This window comes from Jaculus jaculus, chromosome 9 (genome assembly GCF_020740685.1).
Source record: "Jaculus jaculus isolate mJacJac1 chromosome 9, mJacJac1.mat.Y.cur, whole genome shotgun sequence".
NCBI classification, from domain to species: Eukaryota; Metazoa; Chordata; class Mammalia; order Rodentia; family Dipodidae; genus Jaculus; species Jaculus jaculus.
This window is the reverse complement of record NC_059110.1, coordinates 131,789,908-131,805,002: the sequence shown is the minus strand read 5'-3', so window position 1 is coordinate 131,805,002 and position 15,095 is coordinate 131,789,908. Positions and strand designations below refer to the sequence as shown.

At 46.9% G+C, this 15,095-nt stretch overlaps 1 protein-coding gene across 2 annotated transcripts in view; it reads right to left on the bottom strand.

The window, feature by feature from the left end:
* Positions 1-15,095, bottom strand: part of Prkca (protein kinase C alpha) — a 447,179-nt gene that overhangs the window by 92,503 nt on the left and 339,581 nt on the right. For both annotated transcript variants that reach the window (XM_045157944.1, XM_004655131.2), the window contains exons 6-8: positions 7,648-7,804; positions 6,068-6,202; positions 5,746-5,842 (exon numbers count right to left, since the gene is read on the bottom strand). In XM_045157944.1, the coding sequence (XP_045013879.1) occupies positions 5,746-5,842; positions 6,068-6,202; positions 7,648-7,804 (389 nt within the window). The remainder of the gene's footprint in view (positions 1-5,745; positions 5,843-6,067; positions 6,203-7,647; positions 7,805-15,095) is intronic.

The following is a 15,095-nucleotide window of genomic DNA, read 5'->3' as shown; positions in this document are numbered from 1 at the left end:
CGCTTGCTCACCGGAGCAGGACTTCATCATATGCTTATTTCTCAGTAAGCTCCCTGATTCATCTCAGATAATGAGAAGCTGGGCCCACAGGCATGGGACTCGAGCTCCATGGGAAGTAGGGCTATTTGTTCTGGCCACTGCTGGACCCTTACTTACTGAACAAGTGAAAAAACACGGCATCTAGTCTTCAATGCAGGGACTGTGTGTACTTTATCTGAAGACAAACACTCTCCGTGAATATTGTGGTCAATGTTCTGCTCTGTACTGTCTTTTGGGCAGGTGAACTGCTCTGTTAGCACCTGCAGGAGACAGCAAGAACTTTACCCACCATCCTGGGATTTTCCTTGGCTCCTGAGAGCTTCACTTGTGGAGTATTCTGTATGCCAAGATTCTACAATCAACAATTTAAGTAAGAAAAAAAATCAGTCGAATTATCCCATGCATACTGATTCAGTAGGGAAGAGCTGCAAAGACCTGTTTGTTTTGATTTCTCCTTCATCTGACTGAATGACTTTGGATTTCTGGGGAAGGATGTGAAAACCACGGATGGTTAACTCTTTCCAGAAAACAGAGCTGGGAGTGGTGGAACAGCCCTTTAATTCCAGGACTCAGGAGGGGAGGCATAGGCAGGAGAGGAGGATCAGAAGTTTGAGGTCAGCTTGAGTTATAAAAGAAGATTCTGTTGTCAGACAGACAGACAGACAGACAAGGAGAGCTAGATGTGGAAATGGAGGTTGTCTGGGGCCCGTGGGGTTGTCTGATTATGACAGGATTATCACAGCATCATGTGTGCAGGCTCTGTGTTTTATTTGTGTGTATATGTGGGTATGCATGTGTGGGGGCGCATGTGTGTATGAACGTGTGCATGTGGAAGCCAGGAGACAACCTGGTGTTGTTACTCATGGTGATTCAGTCTTGGAACTTAAACAGCTGAATGGGAGTGTTGTTGGAGGTCGGAAAGAAGCAAAGTGTAGGTTGGTGGGGTGGTGTTGTGGGATGGAGACCTGAGTTGGTGAGCGTGGAAATTTGAATGAGGAGTGTCCCCCATGGACTCATGAGTTTGTGACTTACATATTTAATTTCCAAGTGGTGCACCCTTTGGAAGGTAGAGTCTTGGAGGAAGTTAAGTCACCGGAGCAAACCTTGGGATTTCACAGACCAGCCCTGCTTCCCAAGGCTCACAAGCCCTCCCTCTCTCTACTTCCTCCATGCTCATGAACAGACTGATGCCCAGCATGCCAGCAAGGCGCTGTGTGTGCAGAGGGTCACTATGGGTGCAGCAAGGAAGCAACTGTGCTGGGTTTGGGTATGGAGAAGAGGCAATATGGCAGGGGTTACATGAAGTTCTCCAAATTATATCCTGATGCCAACTGACACCACATTTGGGAGGGCTGCGCAAATGTAGACCCGAGCCTTCCTGCCCTAGCGTGTGGCTCCCCAACCCTGGGGCTGGGAGAAGGGCTGCAACATGCACACAAACAGGCCTCAGTGAAGTGCCGTTATGGGATTGGAGCCCCGCCTAAAGCCAGGTGAGACTCCTCTAGCAGCGTGGCCATCACCATGAAATCGTCACCATCTTCCTGACACTGCTATCTACTGGCTTTCTCCATAGTTCATTGCAGCATTTTTTTTTTTTCAAATTACTCTTAGCAAATGAGCAGATACAATCTGAGAAAAAACCTGGATTGATACAATCTGAAAGATGTGTGGAGAAAATGTTGGGACGTCGTCCATGCTGGCACGGAGCTCAGGGTCTCAGCGCGCACCACTCTGCTAGCCCCTCTCCTCCCCTGAGGTCATTAGAGCCTTGGACTAGTACTCTGCCACCTGCTTCAGCTCTCCCAGGATAGAAGGAAGGAGACAGGAGCAGGCGATGCACAGCCTAAACCACCTCAAAAACAAAACAAAACAACAAAAACCAAAAACACAAACAACAACAACAACAACAAAACACCTCTGCTTCTGGCCTCAAGCCTCCTGGCTTGTAGCTTTTATTTTTCAGCTTGGAATTGTTGACCTTTATAAAAAGGTAGACTCACTGCCAGAAAAATGGGAAGGTTACTCATCAGGAAGCCGTGGGAATGAAGCATCCAAGTGGGCTGACATTTCTCTATCAGTAATGAGAAGTTTCAGAACCGAACTACTTCAGCCGACAGTCTGTGAGGTCCCAGCACTGGTCCTTCCTTAAATACATCCTGTGCCTGTGGTTCTGACCAGCGACTGCAAATGACAAACTTGTGGGCATGAGATCAAGTAAAAGATCTTTTCGGCTGTACCCTGCGACAGCTGAAAAATGCTGGCACTCACTGTTCCAAAACTTTCCAGAAGATTCATGCATCTCAGGGGTGGGTGACATTGCGAGAGGAGTCAAGGAAGTCTTCCAATTAAGGGTTCCACAGCTGGGACCCCAGCTGGGGCAGGGAGATAGATAATGAGATGGGAGTAGATAATGAAACACGTGAAGGACAAAAGGAAGCAGGCAGAGGGGAGATCATACCTGGTAAAACCTTGACTTTCATCTTTGTGCTTGAACTCCTTTCAAGATGGTGAGGCTTCTTTACAGAGAACCTCATTCTTCCAGGCATGCACGTGCGTAAGCGTGTGAGCATGCACACACACACACATCCACACATTTCCTTTTATTTATTTATTTTTCTTAATGTTTTAGACAGCAGAGTCTACAGGCAGTTCTCCTTGGTCATCTCCTACTTGCGTTGAAAGCAATGGATGTATGTTTGGCCTTTTTATTTTTATTTATTTATTTGAGACAGAGAAAGGAAGAGGCAGAAAGAGAGAGAGAATGGGTGCACTAGGGCCTCCCGCCATTGCAAAACACCTCCAGACACACGTGTCACCTTGTGCATCTGGCTAATGTGGGTCCTGGGGAATTGAACCTACATCCTTGGGCTTTGCAGGCAAGTGCCTTAACTGCTAAGCCATCTCTCCAGCCTGGTTTGGCCTTTTTAATAAGGTAGAACACGTTATCCATAAAGGTGGACTTCTGGCGTCTCATGGAAGAACTAGAGAAGTGGCTGCACAGGCCTGCATATGTGCTGCCAGTAACGTCGGGCCTGAGGGGCGACTGCTTTTCTATGTTGTGTTTTTTTGGTATGTGTGCATGTGTGTAGGGCATGTGTAGTGTGGTGTGTGATGTGATGTGTGTGCACCCTTGAAACGGAGTCTTTCCCTCGAGCTAGGAGCTGCTATCTTCAGTGAGTGAGTCCCGGTGATTCCCTGATCGCCCTGCCTACTATGGAACTGGGTGACAGAGATGTGTGTGCCCAAGCCCAGATGTTTATGTGGATGATAATAAATGGAACTTGGGGCTGGAGGGATGGCTTAGCAGTTATGGTGCTTGACTACAAAGCCAAAGGATCCAGGTTCGATTCCCCGGTACCCATGTAAGCCAGATGTACAAGGGGTAGCATGCATATGGAGTTTGTTTGCAGTGGCTGGAGGTCCTGGCACACCCATTCTCTCTCTCTTTCTCTCCCTCTCTCTCTCCCTCTGTCTCTCTGTCAAATAAATAAATAAATAAAAATTTAAAAAATATATATTTAAAAATAAAAGAAATTGAACTTGGACAGCCTCCAGCCCTACCATGCTTGTACAGCAGGTGCTTGTACTTGTGAACTTTGTCCCTAGCCCTCTATGCATTATTTTCTATTTTTTTATTTTAAATTTTTATTAGCATTTTCCATGATTATAAAAAAATCCCATGGTAATTCCCACCCCCCCACTATTTTCTATTTTTTATTAAATTTAATTTTACTGAGACCCAGGGCTTTGTTTATGCTAGGCAAGTACTCTACTTGTGAGCCGTGCCCCTGGCCTGATTGCCATTTTCACTTGTGGTCAAGGTTACCAGTGCTCACCAGACCCCACTCAGTACTCCTAATTGTCTTGCCAACCCGGAGACCTGCTGTGAGGCTATTTACTTATACCACACATGACTCAGTTTACCAATTTCTGCTCCTAGTAGGCATGAAATCTTACAGCCCCTGACCTGAAGTACTACAGTCAACTTCTACTTTCACCAAATATCACTGGTTTGAAGATGAGATGATGTCAACAATTTTAAGTTTTATATTCTCTGAAATTCATCCCATCTGACCTACACCTGCCTTTGTTGACAAAAGAATAAAGAAAGCACCACCATTAGCATCCCATTTCAGCAATAGTTCAACATTTCAGCAATAGTTCACTGTGGGTGTGCATGCGTGTTTTAGGGTTGAGGCATTCTAGGGACTGCTAATGAGGAAGGAAAAGTCTCAGGAAGTAAGGAAGTAACCACCAATTGCAAGGCTGCTATATGAACTGTTCACAAGGCCAAAAATACAAAGCATTTAGAGACATTGCTCTCAACAGATGAGAGCATTCGATTTGAGTGAAAGCTGAGACCAATACAATTTGAAAGATGTGTAAAGACAATTTCAAAAGTTATGTCTTGGGACATCAGGCTTGCTTGCAGAACCAAAGGACCCAGGTTCAATTCTCCAGGACCCACATAAGCCAGATGCACAAGGTGGCACATACATCTGGAGTTTATTTGCAGCAGCTGGAGGCCCTGAAGCACCCATTCTTTTTCTTTATCTGCTCCCCTTTTTCTTTCAAATAAATTAATAAATAAAAATGAAAAATGAATGGAAATCAACCATGCCTCATTTCTGTGATATTTTTGACCTTCATTCTCCAAAGGACAATAGATCCAGAATGCCAACAGCTTAAAAATGAAACTGTGCATCTGGCTTATGTGGGTTCTTAGGAGTCAAACCTGGGTCCTTAGGTTTCATAGGCAAGCACCTTAAGTGCTAAGCCACCTCTCCAGATGCTCACACAAGTGCAATAGTGGCATACAGCCATGGTGGGAAACCAACTGCTCTTGATTCGGCTAACCGATCCCCTCAGTGGAACAGGATCCATAGCTGGAGCTGGGAAACAAGTCAGAACCATATCCAAACATAAGCCCACTCTCCATTATCAAGTTACCACCAATTGTAAAGCTACAAGAGGGCCTACACCTATTAAATTATCTGCAAAAAAGTAAGGGTTATCTCATATGTCTGGTGCTAACTTACTCTCTGTTGGAGAATCTGCTTCTCTTTTTCAGATAGATGTAGATCCTAAGGAGAGAACTACCCCAACATACCTCAAAAGGGCCCCGGCTGAAACTAAGAACAATTGGCAAAACAAGCAAGGGTGCTGTTTTCTTGGTGAACCGGGTACCAGAACAAGGGTGAAGGAGATCAACACAGAGAAAAATCAACTCCTACCAAATCAGAGATCCAGAGACCCAGAGGTGCACAACAGCTCATCACTGAAGCAGACCAAAAATAAACCCAACATGGCTCAGGGAAATTTTGTGGAAGAGGGGGTGGAAAGAATGGCAGAGCCACATGTTGGATCATGATATGCAGAGACATTTATCCTACCTGTAACTGTGCACCCATATACCTCAACAAGGAGGGGCCAAGGGGAGGGGTTAGGTCATGGATGAGCCTAATAACGGTACCAAACTGACTGTATTCGCTGAGTACAAAACAAATTGATAAAAAAATAAAAAATTAACAAAATGAAACTGAATACATGCACATTTAAATAAAAACAAACAAACAAACAAGTATTAGCATGAAGATTACTGTCTGCTGTTCAAGGGAGTGACCTCAAGGATCAGGCCCTGTTGGAAGACATGCTTTACAAAGCACAGGCAATGTGTGGCCTGTAGCTTCTTTGTGGGACCCTCACCTCAAATTTCTGCCTGAGCTCCACGTTGCCTTCTTCGTCCCCTTCCGGGATGGGCACATTGTAGTACTCACCCTCTTCCTGGTTGAGCAACTTGTACCTTCGCAGACATGGAAGAGAAGAGCAGAAGGTTAAGGCCAAGTTCAGCGACTCTTCTCCTTCAACCTCTACTCCAGCTATTCAAGAAATGCCTCTGCAGAGACACCGTGGCCAGATGACCACACGGTCCACTGGCATGGTTTGCACGGAAGCCAGCCTGTTTCTGGCATCTGCCAATGGCCCCAGGCTGGGATGGAGGTGGGCTCTGTCTCAGGGCCTGCCTTACCATCCGCTGGCTGGCATCTTCATCAGCTCTGAAACGCCGAAGGAAAGGGATCCCATGAAGTCATTCCTTGTCGTCCGGTCCCAGTCCCAGATCTCTACGGACAGTCGTCGGTCTTTGTCCGAAGGCTTTAATTTGCTACAAAGACACGGGCATACACAGCACATCGGGTTATCTTGGTCATGGCTGCTTGGGAGATACCAACATGCCCACGGTCTGAGCCTGAGACAAACAGTACATTCGATTCTCTCTTCCTGTGCTGACGGGATTCCAGCCTTTCATACTGGCTACCGAAGCCAGACCTAGCATGAATGAGCTGTGATTTTGGGGGCGTGGGAGAGGAGGTGCCACTTGTCTGTATACATAAAGTTTTGTTAGAACACAGATTTGACCATTTGTTTATCTACTGACTGTGTAAATAAAGTTTTATTAGAACACAGCCTTGGCCATTTGTTTACATACGGCTCTGTGGGCCGCTTTGGTGCTGGGAGGTCAGAGTTGTGCAGTGTGACATCCATGGCATCTAAAATATGAGCTGCCTGCTCTTTTCAGAGACGAGTTCTCTGGTGTCTTTCCAACAGACAGCCGTCCTTCCCAGGGCCTACAGAGAAGCTGTTTTCTGCGTATTCCCATGGGGACCATTCGCTTGTGCTCCGGGCTGGCCAGCTCTCTCAGGCCCAACGTCGTCTGTTCCTTCCCGTTTCTCCCTTCCTCCTCCCCCTTCCTGCATCTTACTTCGGACATAACGGTGAAGCTTCGGGACCCATTTCAAGTGTCACCTCCTCTAGGAAGTCTCTCCTGCTTAAAGGTGAGTGTGTGTTCCTATCTCATGAGCAATATTACTTTCTACACCATTCATTTTATTCTGTGTTGAAAAAAAGCTGTTAAATTCTGGGGCTGAAGTGGCGGCTCAATGGGTGAAGTGTTTGCCACACAAGTGTGAGGACGGGAGTTCAGATCCCAAGCACCCGCATACAAGCTCGACTTGGAAGCACATGTCTGTACCATGTAACGACTCTGGAGAGATGGGAAGTAGAGACAGGAGAAATGGAAGCTCGTGGGCAACCAGCCTTGGAATTCAGAGAACAGTAAGAGAACCCACCTCAAGCAGGGTGGAGGGTGTCACTGACCTCTGCAGCTGTCCTCTGACCGTCACACGCTCACTGTCACGTGCACGCACACACACGCACGCTCTCACACAGAGTTCTAAAAAACATTAAATTCTTACTTTATACCCTCTCATAGCCCTCAAAACATCCTAAGTCTATCAAGAGATCGAACATACCTCATGTTTTTATACTATCTGGAATGCCTTAAACAGATTTTTCTCTTTTGGTATAGAATAGGTAATGATAGTAAATTGGGGTTTGCATTATGCAGATTTTTTACTGGTCCAAGCCACTTGCCATCAAAGAGAAGCAATGACAAGTACCTACCTATCAGCCATCTGAGCAACAAGGACATACTTAGAGACATTTGTCGCAGGACTTCTCCCCACTCCCACCGACCATCTCTGATAATGCGGCGGCAGTGGGAGGTGGGGGGGGGGGAAGAACCCACCCCGGACGAGAGGAGGCACTTACAAAGTGAAGGACTCATTCCACTGGGGGTTTAGTGTGGAGCGGATGGTTTTGGTTTTCTGTTTGCTTTCATTCTTGGGGTCAGGAATAAGTTTCAGCTTCACATATGGATCTGAAAGCCCGTTTGGATCCATAGGGATTAGATTTTTTGCATCTCGTACTGTGAAGAGAAAAGGAAGAAAATGTTACCAAAAGGGAACTGACCTGCACTAACCAACAGCAGTGTAGATACCAAGCTGAAGTCTCCCTCAGTATCTTCCAAAAGCATCTTTCCCAACAAGAATGAACTTCCACGCCATCAGGGCCGCTCCCTAATTGGTCATATACTATTGTTACCCATGTGTCTGGGGCAGCAAGTTCTTTAGCCCAGTGCCTCTCACAGTGTGGCCCGGAACCAGCAGTGTTAGCATCACCTACTGAGTCAGAACTCCAGGGATGGTTTAGAGATCTGCTCACCAGCCCTCCACGTGATGCTGAGGTATGTGAAAGTTGCAAAACAAATTTATACCACCAGAATTATGGTCAAGCATCATAGATTCTCAGGGTATCTGGATTATGAAGGGCTACAGAAGAAACTTAGAAGGTGCTGGAGGGGACAGGGTCAGGGAACAGAGGAAGCATGGAGAAACACTAAAGCCACTGGGGACTTGCACATTAGTGAGGAGCACAACATCCCTAAGAGCAGAGGTCAGAGGCAAGCACTGCCGCCCAGTCTGTAGTCCCACTGTGTGCTGACTCCTGCTGAACAGCCTTTAAGTCCTCCTAACTTAGCAGCCTTAACACAAGCAATGACAGAGGGGGGCTGGAGAGATGGCTTAGTGGTTAAGAGGCTTGCCTGCAAAGCCAGAGGACCCAGGTTTGATTCCCCAGGACCCATGTAAGCCAGATGCACAAGGGGGCACATGCATCTGGAGCTTATTGCAATGGTTGGAAGCACCAGTGTGCCCATTCTCTCTCTCAAATAAATAAATAAAATATTTTTTAAAATAATAAAAAAAGAAATGACAGAGGGGACCAGATTCAAATAACCTGAGGGGCGGAGTGGACCCGCTCAGGTCTGCCAGCCATGGAGCGGCAGAGCTTATGTTCCTGCTATAGCTGAGCGCCCCACGCACTTTCTCCTAGAAGCTACGGTCTAGTCTCACCCAGCTATGGAGCACACACGCATGGGGCCTGCCGCTCTGAAGGTCTCCTTTCAAATCCCGCCTCCTCGACGTGACCCCGAGCACTCGAGCCCAAGTCTCCAGGCTGTTTCTCCAACTATGAAAATGAACAAGGCCAGAATTCTGATGGAATATATAAGCTTTTCAGAAGAATGGAATGACATTTCTGTATATAAAGTACCTTATATAGTTGGGGGATTGAAAATGAGATGGGGGAGACTGCATGGTGTGAGTGCCCACTATACCCCAGGTGCAGAATCTTAGACTTATGACTACTATTCATTTTGAAATTTTGAATGAAGCCCAGGATTGCTAGGGGACTTAGCCACCTGGGAATCCAGGTGAGAATCCAAAAGTTGATATAATGCAGGAAGTCTAATCTCCTGAAACATCAATTTTGAGCATCACACAAAAAAAGAAAATTTAAGCATACAAATGGACCTCTCCCAGGAGTCATGGAAAGGGGTCAGAGATCTCCCTGGTTAAACACCTCAGTGAGACTCTGAAGTTGCCCTAGAGTGCCTGGCACTGGACGGTACAGAAGGTCACAGCCCAGATAAGCTAATGAGAGCCTTATCAAGGCCACCATGACTTCCAGAGCTTCCTCCTGCCACGTGCAGAACGACTGCGGCGCTGGTTGTTATATCTCCACAGCTCTGACAGCCCGGCACTCACAGAATCATCTGAGGCCGAACTCTTCCGGAATGGAGATGAGCCTAAGATCTTGATAGGATTTAAGGTCAGCCACGGGTTTCCTGCTGAGATACCATCATCTAAGTTGAAAATAAAGAGCTATCAATTGCAAATGTCATTGAAGCGGACACTGGGTCCAAATTCCAATTTCTTATTGCAGCAGAAAGCAGTCTTCTAATGCGTGACTCATCACTGGGAAAGAAATCTGAATTGGAATTACAATCCATCAAACTTTTTTTTTGGAGGGGGAGCACATCTGCACAGAATGGGGGATGCCTGTGTATGAATTCTGACTGTGCTGTAGCTGTGGGAAAAATATTTTAAAAAAATTCCCTCGTGCCTCAGTTTCCCCTTCTGAAAACTTGTACCTCTATGGTATGTCTGGATGATGTAGGGTTGAGACAGGCAAGCAGAGGAACGAGCTTAGGAACCTGGGACGCTGCCTGTTTTCAGCAGCAAGCGCACCCTTCTCCTACCTGCACCTCCTGTGATGACGCCCCCCCACAATGAAGCTGCATGAACATGCCACTTTAAACAATGGGTGTCTCTCCTCCAGCCATCATTAGTCACGCCCCTTTGTGGCCAGTTTCTATTCAGATGTGTTCTAAGATGTATCTAGGCTAGGAAGACAAGGGGCCTTTTGACCTGGACTGGTTTGGGGTATATGTGCAATGAGGCAAACTATGTGGATTTACAACCTTATGCCTTCTAACTGATTGAGATCAGATGCGCTATGGAAAGGGACGTGCACGGCAGGGAGAAGGTTATATAATCCAAACCTGTCAGTCAAACCAGAGAAACACCCAAACTCCACCCTTAGAAATCTGCCTCTCCTACAATGGCCTACAGAAAGCTTCAGAGGCTGCCTGGGGCCTAAGGGCGCTCTGTCTCGCTCTCTCTCTCAAGTGGCTCACGGCAGCGCATTCCAGCTTGTGCTTCCCCTTTACCCTTCCTAAAACTGTGTGGCTTTAAGTTTTGTATGTGTTCCATTTTCAACTCATTCAGGAAGGTGCCAAGACCCGGGGACTATGCAGACACAGACCACTGGTAACAGGGTCATACAGGCAAAGTGCTTACACCAGCAGTGTGTTGGCAGCTGTCATTACTGCAGAGAACCAAACCTCAAAAGCTTAGATGCTCAGAAACTGGACTATTGGCTCATGACTTGGCAGAGGAATCCTATGGCAACAGCTCAACGCAGAAATCTGACATGGCTGCAACAAAATAAATGATTTGACAATGGTCCTAAAGAGGATGTGATGCTAGAGGTTGTGACTCAAAACAGTGGTTTTCTTATCTGGAAGGGGGGGTGTAGGAAAGAGAAAAGAAATCCAAATTTAAAGTGGGAGCGAGGACTGAGAATGGGCTGTAGAAGGAAGAGGGAGAAACAAAGGACAGGTTAGGATGTGAGGTCAGAAGGCGGAAGATGCTGGTTGCAGCCCAGGGGGAAGTGGTCTTTAACCACATACTGCAAACACTTGGATATCTGAGTCAACTAGTCATGCCTGGTCCTGGCCCTAGGAAGTCAGAGTTCCTTGGTGTGGGCCAAGGCCACAGTATTAGGCTTTTACAGGCACCATCTAATGCACGGACAGTTGTCCCTGGATGAGGACTCCTGACATCACTTGAAGACTGGATTATTGCTCGTGTTTTTCTTTTTATTTGCTCACTCTCTACCCATCCAATATTGAAGAGGAAAGGTATACTCTAGTAAACAGAAAACCAGGACTGTTGACTCTAAAAATGAACTTTCTAGACAAGCACGCACGATGGAAATTTAGATAATGTTTCTAATTGGATGCAGTGGACTGAGACCTGCCTTGTCCTTGCTACAAAGAGAAAATCCACAGGTGTTAGATTAAGGAGATTTTATGCAGAGTCGTCCAGTGCCCGACAACCAGGAATAAAAGAAAATTGAGGAGGCACTAACTTTGCATCATGTAACTTCATACTGTGTGTGTGTGTGTGTGTGTGTGTGCATTCACACCTGCGCATGTTGTGTCCGGAGGCCGGAGGACAACCTCAGATGTTGTTCCTCAGGTACCATACACCTTTTTGAAAACATATTGTTATTTATTTATTTGAAAGCTGAGAGAGATAGACGGAGAGAGTTTGGGTGCCCTAGTTCCTCTGGCTGCCGTAAACAAACTCCAGATGCATGCACCACTTCGTGCATCTGGCTTTATGTGAGTACCATGGAATTGAACCCAGCTAGTTAGGCTTTGCAGGCAAACCCCTTAAGGGCTGAGCCATCTTTCCAGCCCCCATCCACCCTTTTTGAGATGAAGTCTTTCACTGGCCTAGAACTTACCTAATTAGGTTAGACTGGCTGGCCAATGAGCCCCCAGGGGCCCACTTGCCCCCATCGCCCCAGTGCTGGGATTTCAAGTGTCACCATGCAGAGCATTTCCCTTTTGCGTGGGTTCTAGGGATTGAACTTCGGCCCTCATGCTTGCGAGGCAAACGCTTTACCCACTGAACCATCCCCCACGCCCTTAAGACCTTTCAATGCCAATTCAGAACCTTCAGAAACCATTTCAAGGGTCAGTAACAATCATGTCCCCGAGTGGTCCCCCCCCACACATGGGAAGCACAGTTGGAAGGAATGGCACTTGTGGGATTATTAGGGATCTGGACTATTCCATACCCTAAGAGCAGCAGAGGACGCAGGAAGAATGCCTTCAGCAACATCTCCCAGCTTACTTCCTGTCTTCACCTTCTATAAGAGCCAGGGCATATTTTAAAAACCACTTCTTTATTAGAGAGAGAGAGAGGCCTCTAGCCACTGCAAACAAACTCCAGATGCATGTGCCACCTTGTGCATCTGTGGGTCCTGGGGAATCAAACCCGGGTGCTTCACTGGCAAGTGTCTTAACCACTAAACCATCTCTCCAGTTCTAAGAACCAGGATATTTTGATCCACATGATTAAAATAGGGGGAAATCATGCTACTTTGGTAAATAAACTATGAAGAATGGGATTTCTTCTTTAAAAGGTCTGCCATTCCAACTCAGTTCCCAAAAGTGGTCATATACCTAGCAGTATAGATAGACAGATACATGTCTCCCTTGTGCATAAGCCCATCACAGGATCAATGGTGCTCCTTAGTGTCCCATGGGATCTTTGTGGAGGAAGCTGGTAAGCAGGTTGTCCCTTGCCTCTCATGAGCAGCCTTAAGGGAAGTGGGCATTTGCTGAAGAAACAGGCGTTGTGAACTGATGAGCTACCACACCCAGTACTGAGAAAAAAGAAGATGAGTTAGAAGTTCCAGAATTTTGGAATCTGTAAGATATGATTTCTACATAAGACAGATTCAAATATGATTACAAAGACCAAGAAACCCCTTCACAGAATCGCCTGACCCAGGTGTCTAAGTGATCCCAGTCCACATGTGTTTTGCATAAATGTTTAGGAGGGAGGCAGGGCTATAGGCGGTTGACTGTCTCATCAGCTTGGACGACAGAGTAGGCTGGCCCAGACAGGAGACCCTGAGCCATGGGTACTTGGTGGCATGAAGCAAAGAAGCCTTAGCCACAAGGTTGATGATTCTGCCCAGGGCCTGCTGGACCTGGGGGCAGTAGACATGTGGATCAAGGTGGGAAGACAAGGAGGCGGAGTGACCACCATTCTCTGGGGTGAGGCAGCTGCAATCTCAGAGTCTTGAGTCAGTCAAGTGAGGGTTTAATGAGCACCCCAGGATGTTCAGGGGACAATCAGGCTCGGTCAGATTGCTTGAAAAGGTGCTGCAGGTGGCTGCTGACACCTCACAGGGGCATGACATGGTGGCTGAGAGTTTGGATGTCTGCACTCAAATACCTGCTCTAGTCCTGATTAGCTGTTTGACCTTTGACAAGTTACCCAGCTCCTCAGCTAATGCATCTGTAAAGAAGGGACAGTGACAGTGTCTGTGGTGCTAGGCTCTGCGAAAAGCAAGTGAGCACTTGTCAAGCTCTTTCAAGAGCACTTAGACCAAGGACAGCACGACACAGTGCTCCTATCAGGAGTGTGGGATCAACGTCTGCAATCTCCCTCCTAGTCCGTGCGGTCACGGCTACCACTCCTCACACCCATTGTTGGGCTCGGTAGGCCAGGCTGTTTCCTCATGCTAAAGAAAATAAGTAGACTTAAGAGACAGTTCATATAGTCTTGGAACATTCCAGGATACTGGGATAGGCCACTGTTAATAGCTCCGAGGTGTCTCAAGACAATCTGGCACTTAAAAATTCAGTGCAGTTATTTCTTTATCGATTGGTTGATTCTTATTGAGAACTTTTATTGCACGAAATACTGCCTGATGGTCATATTTGCATTCAGTTCTACTCCTCTGCTTCCTCTTCCCTGCCTTCATCCCCCCGAGACCCCTCACCAGTGGGGCTATTGGTATTCACTGCGATGGCATGTCAGTGCAAACACTGACAGAGTTTCTTAATCCAGAGGCTGGATGCAGGATGATTTCTGGAGTGTGATGATGAAACAAATCCCAAGAAAGAGCCACCTAGCACAAAAGTGAGACACAGGCCAGTATCACAGGCCAAGCGTGGCACGACGCCTCCCACGCCACGCTACCTCCTGCCGCTCGTCCTGTGGATTTTAAGCTCACTCTGAGGCTGCCACGGGGCACTGTGGCTGGGCGTAGGTCCAAGTGGGAGTATATAGAAGGATCCACGCACAGGCACACAGACACGTAAAGCAGACGCTTGTGGAGGGCGAGCTGCCTTCTGGGGCTTGAAGTCTGCTTGGGTTCGCACTGCCTGCAGCAGCCCGGATCATTCAGAGCCCACAGCTACGGGGGGCCGGGGGCCGAGGGGGGGCCGAGGGTCATTGTTTGGTGATGCACAAAATCAACTATCTGCAAGTTCAACAACTTATCCCTTTAAATAATCCGTTTTGCATTAGAAAGTAATTCTCTATTTTTATTGCTCCGGTCCCCTCCTGCCCTCCCCATGTCTCATAGCATCCTTGTTCGTGGCTTTTGTTTAAAAGCCAACTAAACGGACAGAGGCTCAAAGCGGGAACTTACTGCAAAAGTCAGGAGTGTTTGGTGTGAGCTGACCCAGTGAAGGGCCTCCTACGCCCAGCAGTCAAAAGCAAGAGTGCACACATTCTCTAATCCCACTCTTCAGCATGCATAAGCAAAAATTACGTTTTCTGAAGCCACAGCAAAACAGCAGCAGTTTTTCTTTGTTTCAGTCACTAACAGCAAAAAAAAATGCGAATGTAAGACCGTTGAAGAGCAGTGGTGGGTAGACAGCCGTGCAGAAAATGCCGAGGCTTAGCGTTCCTGGCTGAAAGAGCCTGGGGTGATAAGGTGACAGGGTGGTAAAGTGTTCCCCAAATCCATGAGCCATATCTTTGCTTAACAAAACATGGCTTTTAACCTAGAAAATTAGTTATGTGGAATAATTTTTAGATGCTTATGAGGTCCTTTTAAAAATCTTTAGACCCACTAATGAATTTCTTATGAAAATAGGATCATATTTGAATATAGATTCAATGTCAGAGAAATTTGAAGGGATTTGAGAGCTTAGGTGGAGATGGTTGTGTGTGTGTGTGTGTGTGTGTGTGTGTGTGTGTGTGACAGAGAGAGAGAGAGAG